Source organism: Merops nubicus, unplaced genomic scaffold (genome assembly GCF_000691845.1).
Source record: "Merops nubicus isolate BGI_N331 unplaced genomic scaffold, ASM69184v1 scaffold41045, whole genome shotgun sequence".
Taxonomy (NCBI): Eukaryota; Metazoa; Chordata; class Aves; order Coraciiformes; family Meropidae; genus Merops; species Merops nubicus.
In genome coordinates, this window is record NW_008609631.1 from 4,258 (window position 1) to 15,433 (window position 11,176).

Here is an 11,176-nt window from a genome sequence, read left to right on the forward strand (position 1 = left end):
TGGCAGACTCAGCCTCAGTGTCTTGCTTCTCAAGCCCAGCCACTCAGCTGCTAGCAGGGAGCTACAGTAAGTGCATTTAAAAGTGATGAAAGCATTGGTGCTACTGATAGGAACACACACACAGAGACCTACAAACCCACCCCTCCCGCTTCCCTCTGTTCAGTGGTCCTCCTGGCTCCAAGTCTCAGATGTGGACTCAGGACTTCCATTGGGAAAACTCGACCAAAGACTTGACCTGTTCCAAGCCTTTAAGAAGTTCCTGAGAAGCCACCTGATCCCGTGGTCCAACTGTCAAGATGGGAGAGAGACAGTGTATTTAAGGGGGTGGTTCCCTCCCTTCTTTTTCTAAAGATGTGTGTCTTCTTCAAACACATCCACATCCTCGCTCGCCTGCTTGTTGATCAGGACATCCCAGCTGTCAGGGCCATTGATGGTGTTTCCACCATTCACGCTTGGCTTCTTCTCCTGCATTTCGGACTGGCTGTCACTGGCCACATCCAAGGTGGGGTTGTCATGGCAGCCGTTCTCAACAAAGCGCAGCTCCTCACCGTGAGACTGCAAAGGACGAGAAGAACACAGATAGAGACAAAGAAGGACCAGTCTTAATGCTGCTGAAAGGTACAACCAGACCAGGCTATGAGAGTCACTAAGGACTCTGCAAGGTAAAAAAAGTAAATTTACTCCTCACCCAGCTCTCACAGTGGAGAGGAGCTGTCCTGAGCATATCAAGAGACAGCTCTGCATCCCTCTTACACCCAAATGGGCTCCCTCACTGCTCCAGCGGTGCATCCAGCTACATCCCATACGGGGACAGGGGAAAATCATCTCCCTCTTAAATTTCCAATCCCCTCCATCCCAATGGCTAAGAGTCTAGACACCTTCTCCACCCATCCAGTGCTCACCATGTTCTTCATCTTGGGCAGGCGCCTCTGCCAGCAGTTGTATATGAGCCCCAATACGATGATGATGGCGCAGATGGAGCCGATGATCACCAGTACCACAAAGAGTTTCCCGTAATCACTGCGTGTCTGGTTGGGGTGTGACTGGCAGCTTGTGGTGGTCGAGTAATTCTGGATGCCAATCTAGAGGGAAGAAAGGGGTACACTGAATCTCTGGACCGCAGGCAGGTAGGATCCTGTTCCTATTTTCCAGGGTCTAAGTACAGAACCACCACTGTGGGCAGAGGAACTAAAAACCAGGATTGAGGAGTCAGGACATACACCATCTTACATGACTAGAAGGCACGTAACTAAATATAACACCATCTTCCACAAAAGCTGACATGTCAGCAAGTGACAGTAGGCACAACCTTATCTTCATCACCTGAACAAGGATCACAACTATATGCAAGACAACGAGGAGAAAACGCCCAAGATTAAGAGTTCCCAAGACGAACTATGGACCACTGATGGGTGCCGAGTTTGTGGTGACTGTTTGACAGAGAATATAACCATAATAAAAAGCTGTCCATTAAAGCTCTGCTCCTAGGATGACACAGTTGTCTTTCTGAGGTCTGCAAGGTAGATAGCTGCCTGCTGATTCAAAAAGCTTAGGAATAGCAGCCCTAGAAATGGCCCCTCTGTGGCTGTCAGCAAACAAAGCCCAACATCAGTGCCAGTGACTCGGCAGAATTCAAACAGGTTACACACTGAGTGAATAGCCAGTGTGATGGGTGTAAGAGAAGACCCCCCTCCTCCTCCTCCTCCTCCTCCTCCTCCTCCCCATCTCGTGCTAGTGCAAGGTCAGCACGACGAGCAGCGTTCCATTATTGATAGCGCTGGAGTCGGCGGCACGCTGAAGCTGCTCTGGCAGCATGCACGTTAGCACAGGATCACGGCTGCAAAGTCAAACCTTCCACCCACCCAAATCCTCCTTTCTGGACAGTTCCAGCTGCTGCCCCTTTAGTCACGCAATTTCTACAGGGTTGGCTTTTTGCACTTTCTCTGGTGTAAGCCAATCAATATGGCACTGAGCACTTAATTTGCTTTGTCTAACTGCACCGGTTTGTTAGGTCAGGTAAAAACCTGAGAGCAGCCAGCCAGCAAGGCAGTGGCCCAACTCTGCTGCTCAAAACAGCAGAATTACTCCAGCAGTGAAAAATCTCTGAGCAGAATCAGTGCTTACATATGTTGTAGGCTTAAGGGGCAAAGTCAGAGACCATGGGACTAATTTTTCCTCATTTTAACCTCTCCCAAGCTGCCCAGGGCTAGAAGCGAATACGTGAGGGCTAGAGTCTGGCATCCATCGCTTCTGGTCCTCTGCCTGCCCTTGTGTAGGCAGTTGTCTAAAGGACTGTAAAGCAGACCCTGGGATTGCAGGAGGAAGGCGTGTGAACATGTCCCATCTAGTACAGGCATCTCTCCCACCTCCTTCAGCAAAGTCTGAGCTACTGAGAGCAGCCAATGTATGTGAATCAGCTGTAGGGTGAGCAGGGCCAAATCTGGGGCTCTGCAGCACCCACAACACCACAGGCAACAGCGTAGAAGGGATGAGACCAAGTATTTCAGCAAAATGAATGTGCAGAAAGCAGCTTTACAATCAAGCCAGAAAAGCAGGGAGGGAATAACCCATAGTTATTCTCTTAAAGGGAGCAGACATTTGATGGCCTGGCAACTACCAGAGAGGGGAGAAGAGTATTTGCCAAGCATCTGACTCATCTGTTTGCCTGCTGAAGGTGCAGCACTCAGTTAGACAGAGATATGCTCCCAGTTTTCAAGGTGCTTATTTTAATTGTATAGCTACTCTTAACAAATGGATGCAGACAGGCTCTTACCTCAGCTAAGCTCCTCTTAACATCCCCCAGTGCCATGAGAACATCTTTCGTAGGGATGACGCCTGTAAAGAAGGAGAGGGAGAGATGAGTGCTGCTCTCAGCTCACGTTAACTCAGTCTGATGTGCTCAATACTGTGAAAGCCCCAACAGAATGGAGGAAGGACAGCGCACAATTTTTTCATTGGTGCTTTAAGTTAGGAGACTGAAAGAACGCACGGACCACAACCAGGGGTAGCTCCAAATTTTCTTTAAAGAGGGTAAAAAAAACCCAGGCACTTACTCTGGAGGCACCTCAGTGCCCATCCCACAGCAGCCCTTAGGATCTATGTCTGCTCTGGGAGCAAGCAGCAACATCAAAAAGGTCATGGAGGTACCTATGCTGCCCAACCCAGCCTCCCCATCCAGCACAACTTGATTCTGAGATGCAGCACTCAAGACATTCTCAGCCAGGGAGCAACCAGCCCATGCTGAGTGACCTCCTCCTGGGGTCTTCCTTCCCTAAACTCCTAGGATGCTCTCCCAGCCTGGAAAGCAGGAGCAGTCAGGGAGGATTTACAGGCTGAGGCCCACTTCTCCCTTCACCTGCACAGCAGTAAAATGAGGAACTGAACAAAAGCATGATTCCTCAGAGTAGAAAATAGTGCTGTTCCTGAAGTTTCTGAATTCAGGGCTATCTCCCAGCCTGGATGTACTGCTGGAGTACAGACCTGTTTTCTCCTCCTGTCTTCTCCCTCTCATGATGGCATAAAGGTTTTAGCTAAAAAGACCAAATGCTCACCAAAGCCTTTTCATTGGCACATGGTCCAGCCCAAGGGCTTAGGTGAGATGAAATTATTTAAGGCATTGATACAGCAAATTCCACTTAACATGCTAGTTCTACCTTCCTATCCTTGAGGGGGCATTTAAGAATGCTGTTGGCATTATTTTGTTTTTTCATATAGGCCATAATGTCAATATTAGAAGCTTCCATCACTAAGCAGGCAGCACAAGCAGAACAGAAAAAGCATCCCCCTGTTAGAAAGGTATTAAAGAGATGGTCAAATATTCCAGCCTAGCCCACCTTTCACTGTCAGCTTATGTTTCTTTGGGGATGCAGGGGAGGCACCATCAGAAGTGGCCCAGTTCAGGCAAAACCTGTTAAGAAGTGAACTAAGAGCAGGCTGTCATGACCTGCCATTGCAGTGGCCTGCCCACAGAGGAGAGTATCTAAACATCAGGAGAAAGTTGGTGGATGCTCAAGCAAAGGCAATCCAGGGAGGAACCAAAGCAGGGGGCAAAGCAGAGAAGATGGAGCTTTGTGCAAGCGATAAGGGACAAGCCAGAAGGCAGATGTGAACAAAAAGTCTTCTGCCCTCAGACCCCCCATCCCTCAAGTCCAGTTAACACTGGGAATTGGTGGGATTGAAATGGAGAGGAAAAGCTCCTTCCAACATGGCTGCACACCTCCACTCAAGAGCCCCTTAAATACATCCCCCTACGATGGGAAGGCTCCTTCTCCCAGCACTTACCCTGCTCCCCTGCCAGTGTCATTAGCAAGTGCTTGTCGTTCTCATTGGGCTTGCTCAGAGAGATCAGCCAGCGGTCCTGCAGTCCATCCGCCTGTCTGGAGAAGGCATCCTCCACCAGTGCCAACAGCTGGGGACCTCTCTCCAGCCGAAACTCCTCCTGCCACAGGAAAGGGACCTTGGTGAGCACATGGTGGGAACAGGGCAGATGTAGCACTGCAGGGCTGGCACAGCCACATGGCCAGGACACCTGAACCAGGCGTGCCCAAAAGCCAGCAAGGCTAAACCTGCTGCAGCACCCCCCTGCACATACCCAGTGCTCCAAGCTGCACCCCCAGACCCACCAACCCTCCTCCTGGGCTCCTGCAGCCGCCATACACCCTACACCATGCCAAGCCCAGCTCCTCCAGCCCACAGGGATCCTGAAGAGACACTGTTGTGTAAGGCCAGCAGGAAGCAGCCAGGCTCTTCCCCGCGGCCAGCGCCGGGTCAGCGGGTGCTGCTCAGCCTGACATGCTCCAGCCATCCCTCGGCGGGCTCCACTGCTGCTCTCTCACTCCTGTGTTTCTATTCTTATCTCTGGTTGCCATGCCAACCTGAAGGCCACACAGATGATTAATAAAATGGAGAGCTCTTGTTGCCATGGCAATTTGAAGCGCTCAGGGCAGGCACAGGCCTGTGCCGAAAATGGCCTAATTGGAAAAGACACTGATGACTGGGGCTTGAGTCACAAAGGCCTGGCAGTGCCTCCTCTCATCAGCTTACAGGACTGGGCACCGGGAGGCAGGAGGACACGGTGCCCTGCTGCTCCAGCTCACGTGCAGAGGAAGGGGGAGCAGAGCAGGAAGAGGATGGAGTCGAGATGCTTCTTGCCATGGGGAAAGCAGGGGCTGCAGAGCATTGACAAGTGCAGAAAAGGGAGCTATGAAGGAGCCTGAAGGCACATGAGCTGAGGGGGAGGTCACCTCCCACTGTGTAGCCAGGTAGCACTGTTGGATCAGAGTCTGCAGTCCTCACTCGTGCAAAGTTCCCAGGTATACTGAGTGGGAGATGTGCCCAGAGAAAGAATGAAGTGACTCCCTTGCCCAGAGCACATTCAGAAAGTGTGCAGGCTGCCAGCTTATTCCAGCAATACAGACATCACCCCTGCAGTGGGTAAAAGCCTGGCACCACGGAGAATATTAAAGCTCAAGGTGCAACCCTCTGGAAGGGGCTAAGCGTCCTTGACTTTTCAGTGGGACTTGGTACCACACCAGATCAGGGCATCAAAACATAGGAAATATATGGGGATTCCCCCGTTCACAATAATTCAAAATACACTTGCAACGCAGGTTATCCCTCACAACCCTGCACACCCAAACACCTCAGGGCTCAGATCCAGAAACCAGAAAACAAAAGGGACAGGCACAGGGTAGAGAGTAGATGAGTTGCCAAAACTGGGCAAATTAAATAGTTAGGAAACAAACTGCATCAACGTCAGCGGGAAGGAGCAGAGCTTTATTCCAGCTTCAGCCATGCAAAGTGGTAACACGAGGCAGGCAACGAAGCGATGTTCACGTTAAATATGTATGTTGACAAGTGTCCCTTTGAATAAGGGGGAGGACAGCACAAACCATTCACTGGGAAATACGTTTTGAAACATGAAATCAAGTAGAAAAACAGTTCAGTCCTGCCTAACCCAGGGCACTGGCTTCTTTCAGCAAGGCAGAACTGAGGATTCGACAGTAAAGACACAGCTTGGTCAAGAGACATCCATCCTTTTGGGCTTTCCAATTTTTGCCCTTCCTGTGGTTTAAACAAGTGCAAGTGACCACAGAAAGGAAGCTACTGCACATTACTAAATTAGCCAGTGTTTAAACTCCACAGAGATGGCAGAAAGAGCAATGGGGATTAGGACATGGAGGAAACAGGGCAGCAGGACTCTGGTTTTCAAGGACTGATTTTCTGAGCTGCAATTGTGAACTGTTGCAGAGATACTTAAAATCCTGCAAATAAAAAACTAGTCTGCCTAAATCAGGAGGAAAGAGACTGACTTTTCTTCCACTCATAAATCAATCAATATGCTTTGTTGTGTACAGGAATCCTGTCCCCAAAAAGTTCACCTTAAAAAAAAATGAAAAAATAAAAACACCTCAACTACCCACTAGTAGTGGAAATAGGTCAGTGCCACAGAGCCACCCTACAGTAACAGAACCAGCCAGCTCTGCCTGGAGCAAGAGCCACAAAAAGCAAAAGTGCAGACATGTGCAGCCAGAACAGTTCCCCAATGAAACATTTTGGTCTTGGGCTGTCAAGCTCATAATCATTTCTTAGAATTATGAAAGGCACCTTGACCCCAGGCCTTTCACAACTGGTTTTAAAGTGCCTGATAAAAGGCCCAGCAGAGGTGAACGAGCCCTTCACCAGAGATCCACCAGGGGCTCTGGGCTCATGAATTAACTGCAGCTTTATGGGGATGGATGGACAGGCATCGGATTAGCAGAGCCTGGCTGGTTAACAGGCCCAGATAACGCACAAGATAACAGGGTTGGGAGAAGAGGCACTTAAGGAAGATTTAGTGACAGCTGCTTCACAATGAACTATTTACACTGCAAATGGGGACTCTCTAGTCCTCTGAGCCATCAGAGGAACATTACAGTATCCTGGAAGAAGGGGAGGAAAAGGAAGAGAGGGAAGGAGAACTATATGTCAATCCTGCCACATTTCCTAGCAGCAGGAGCTGCAATGCTAAAAGCTCTCATGTCTCTTGACAATCCAGGTACTGACTGGCACAGACTAGCAGCCAGAAGTTAGTCAAAATCCAATATGGGACTGACATGTGCTAGACTTTGTGCAAAATCATCTCTGCTCCACCCACTCTTTTCCCTGTTGGGGAACAGGAATATTTCTGTCCTCCTCCCCCTCTCTCCACAGCCTCTATAAGGAAGTTGAGATTTAGTGCTTTAAAAACATTTCGCAGTGAAAGCAGGCAGCAAGGGCAGTGCCTGCCTCTCCTTCTCTGACACGACTGCTCCTGTGCCATCAGGTCTCTCCGGGCTGACTTACACAGTCAATGTTATCCGACATATTCAGGATGATGTAGTTCTTCCCCGCAAGGTTGCTCCAGTCTTTGCAGATTACCTGGAGAGACAAGACAAAGACAGCTGGGCTCAGGCAGCGGCTGCAGCTCTCCTGCTAAGGGTCAGGAGCAAGGGGCTGTGCCATACCCATGAGAACCACTTCCCAAAGGATGTAACTGGCCTCCAACTCTCTGTCCTAAGGAGGAACTGTCACTTCAGTGCTAGAACATAGGGTATGGACAAGGTTACTGTGCCAGCTTGCCACAGCCCAGCTTACCTTCCACCTTTATCTAGACTCCAGGATGACTGAGGTACTCAGCAGAAAGCTCTCTAGCCTGTAGCCTTATTCTGCATATGATCCGCACTTAACAAAACCCAAAACCTAACCAGGAGCCTCTGTGGTCCTTAAACTGGTGAGACAGGGCAGCACTCTGAAGGTAGGATCAGACACACAGAGGGACTTCATCCCTTGCTCAGGTTCCTGACTACCATAAGGAAGCAAGTAAAATTAAAAGCTTTCCCTGGTACTTTCTGACCAGTCAGCTCCCACTGCCTATCTTCCCTTAACCAGCTGCCAGTTCGCTCAGAAACTGCAGTTCACCTCACACCTCCTCTCCCATGGGCTCTCTTAGACCAACATCCTCACAGAGTGCTGTAGCCTGCTCCACCTGCTCTGCATCTGGTCCCTGCAGGCAGCAGCAGTAAAAATAGCACTTCCTTCTCACTCCCTTTCCAGAAATCCTTAGGGCAGTTTTTGTCCTGACATTTTCAATAATGCAGGCTGAGGAAACAAGGAGCTTTTGCTGCTGTGCATGCCCCAGAGGGCAGGTGTTTATTAGAAGCAGGATTTTGTGCAACAGTTTGCTGGGGAAGATGTGAGGGGGTGGGGTTTTCACCAAGGATGATGGATACCCTTAAGAATTGCTGTTAAAAAACCTCCACAAAATTCAGTTTTGTCTGAGTGAACTGGAAAATTACTCCCAACAGTCAGACTTAGGGTTGTGAGTAAGGTTAAGGGGTTAAACAGCCCCCAAAACAGAAGTACCCAAATATCTCCACTGCAACTTCCCACCCACTCCCTGCTACCTGTGCCGAGTCCCAGGGCATCTCTGTTGGCAGCATGGCCACGCGGGCGTCCCCAGCCTGCGGTGACAAGCTCCTCTCTGCTGCCACAGCCTCAGTGGCTGACTCAGTCTCATTCCAAATGGGATCCAGCACAGGCTCGTCAACCCTGCCCCATGGAGATGCAGAAGAAGTGGAGTGGCGCTCACTCCCAGAAAGAGTTTGGGTGCCTGGGAAGCTGCCTCCAGAAGAGAAAGTCCCCACAGGTGTTTCCACTGTCTGCTCCATTTCACTTTGCACTGTGGGCTCCAGCATTTCCCACCCCAGCGTGGTCTCCGAGACCTCCTCTCTGGCTGAATGCTCTTCCCCACCAGGTTCCACTGTGGCTTCTGCAAGCTCTGCTCTCGTGGTTGTCACACTCAGACCCAAATCTGCTCCCTCAACAGCCCACGTGTCCCCAGCTGTCATCTCAAATGGCTCTTCTGAAATGCTGGGAGACCTTGTAGCAACAGTAGTAGAAAAAATAGAGGACACAGGCAGAAGACTCGGTCCCATGCTGCTCCCAAGGTCTAAGCCTGGAGGAACAGAGTCGTCTTCTTGCTCTCCTGTGGCTGCCTCGGTAACAATACCTGGCCTGGCAGAGGCTGTGGAAAACAGAAGGGAGAAGGAGTCCTCTTGGCCCACTGGTTCAAAAGATGTAAGCTCTGGTCCTGAGGTCTGGAGGCTCTCCACTCCTCCTCTTGAGTGGTCTATAGGAAGCAGCCCCTCCTCTTCCTCCAGAGTGCTGGAGAAAGGTGTGTGCAAATCAGGCTCAACGAATTCTGATGATGGCTGGACAGTTGCTGTTTCCCAGTTGTCTTTCACCTGTGTCCCATTCCTTTTCAGTACGGCCTTCTGAGATGCAGCAGGAAAGTTGTAATCTAAAAAGAGATCCAAAAGACTTCACATCACATCCCAAGTAACCATGAACTCTGAAAGGCAGAGACTTGGCCTCTTTACATGTCTAGCCACAGACTGAGTTAAATGGCACAGACCCTCTAGGAGCAGGCAGCATGCCACCAAAAAGAACAATCCCATCTGACAAGTGCAGTGCAACCTCCTGCACTTCCCCAGATCCATGTCCTATCTCAGTGAACCCACTTCCCTGAGGGATAATTCACATGCTGATTCTCTCCACTCCTTTCTGTCCTGAGGCATTTTCACAGACAACAATAAACAACAGTTTTGACACCTGGCATCTTTAAGGTGAGGTTATGAGTGTGAGGAATCAGACTGGGACCCAAAGACTCATTTCAGATGGGATTCAAAAAGATAACGGAGTGGTACCAGCAGACAGCTACCAGATAAATGAAAATTCTAGTGAAGAGAAACAAAAGCACAGCAAACTAAATCCTACTCCCTGGCACACCCAAGTAATATTGTCAAAATCTGAATCAACCTGGGCATCTTTGAAATGCAGAACTTTGGTCTATACAGCATTTCACAGTCATCCCACATGTGCAAATGTCTGCATTGTAAGACTCTTATGTCACTAAAAGAACAGTTTTGCTACAGGGAAACAAAAGTCAGAAAGAGGAGCCAAATCTAACTCCTCTTCCTCCAGCTCCAGCCCCTGCTTGTTCTGTGGCTCTGACCATAAAGGCATGTGATGTTGCTAGACAAATGTAAATGCTGAAGGATAAGATGCACCTCAAAAATGTAAGGTCAGAACAGGCAGTTATTTCTTCTGGAAGCCCTGCAAGGAACTGGGATCCCAGGATAAAGAGAGTAACTGTAAGATCAGACATGTTAAGCTCAAAGTGGCAGGCATAAATCCAACAGGCATAAATCAGCCTTCATCCTTCTTGAGGAACTGCCTGTACCCGAGGAGCTCCATTTCAGGAGTTTACATTCCAGTTAACGTCCTTTCTCCCCAAGACAGGCACAGCACAAATTCTGACAGAGAAAGGGAATGAAGACGATCCCTCCGCAGCGAGAAATGGGCACCCTGTCCTGTCTGTGCTTACTGTTATTCAGTAAGGGAGTGGCTGAAACCCCCAAGGCCCCCTTCTCCTCCCCTGCCTGCCAAAGCAGATGCTCCCCTGAGCGCAGTGGGCAGCAGCTGTCTGGATGCCTTACAGAGGAGATCTGCAAAGCAATCCCCACGCATCCCTGACTCCAGTCCATCACTCGCTGCTGCCAGAGCAGGTGGGAGGTCCCAGGCAGGGGGAGCCATGTCAGCAAACACACACCCTGCCTTGGGTACTCCCTGGCATCCAGGACAGCCCATGCTGCTCCTGCATGCTCTTCCCTACCTCTCCTGAGCAGAGAATCATGCTGATCCCTCCACCCCAAGCAAGAGGTGCAAAGACCCTCCTGGTCAGCTGCCAAGTGTCTTTCCTTATCCACAGCTTGTTCCCTTCATGCTGTCAGCAGCTACCTCCAGATGCTGCCCAAAGATGAGTGTGATCCAGCTGCTGACCTTCAGGGAGATAATGACATGACTGTCTCGCAGTTCTGGTGGCAAAAAGGCCACTGAGATGTACTGACCACCACAGGCAGAAGCAATGCCCACTTTGCCACTGTGTTTTGGCAGAGAGCACCCAGCCTGACTGAGACTGTACCCACAGATCCTGATGATTAAAAGATTTTTGTTACCCAACAGCCTACCTGGTGATGCTTCCTTAGAGGCCAAGGGGGCTGGTAAGAGTGACCAGTGGCAGCACAAACAAAAGCCATCTCCCCTCTGCTGCCTGGTACTAGCCTTCCTAAAGGCCCTTATCAACAGCTATATACCC

At 50.0% G+C, this 11,176-nt stretch overlaps 1 protein-coding gene across 1 annotated transcript; it reads right to left on the reverse strand.

The window, feature by feature from the left end:
• Window positions 1–345: 345 nt before the first annotated feature.
• On the reverse strand, window positions 346–9,319 carry PODXL2 (podocalyxin-like 2; the record flags this gene model as incomplete). The annotated part of the gene is made up of 6 exons (XM_008940647.1): window positions 346–555; window positions 903–1,082; window positions 2,774–2,835; window positions 4,282–4,438; window positions 7,324–7,398; window positions 8,424–9,319. Coding segments are annotated over 6 exons (1,580 nt in total), but the record flags the coding sequence as incomplete, so codon positions are not given.
• Between the last annotated feature and the right edge of the window lie 1,857 nt (window positions 9,320–11,176).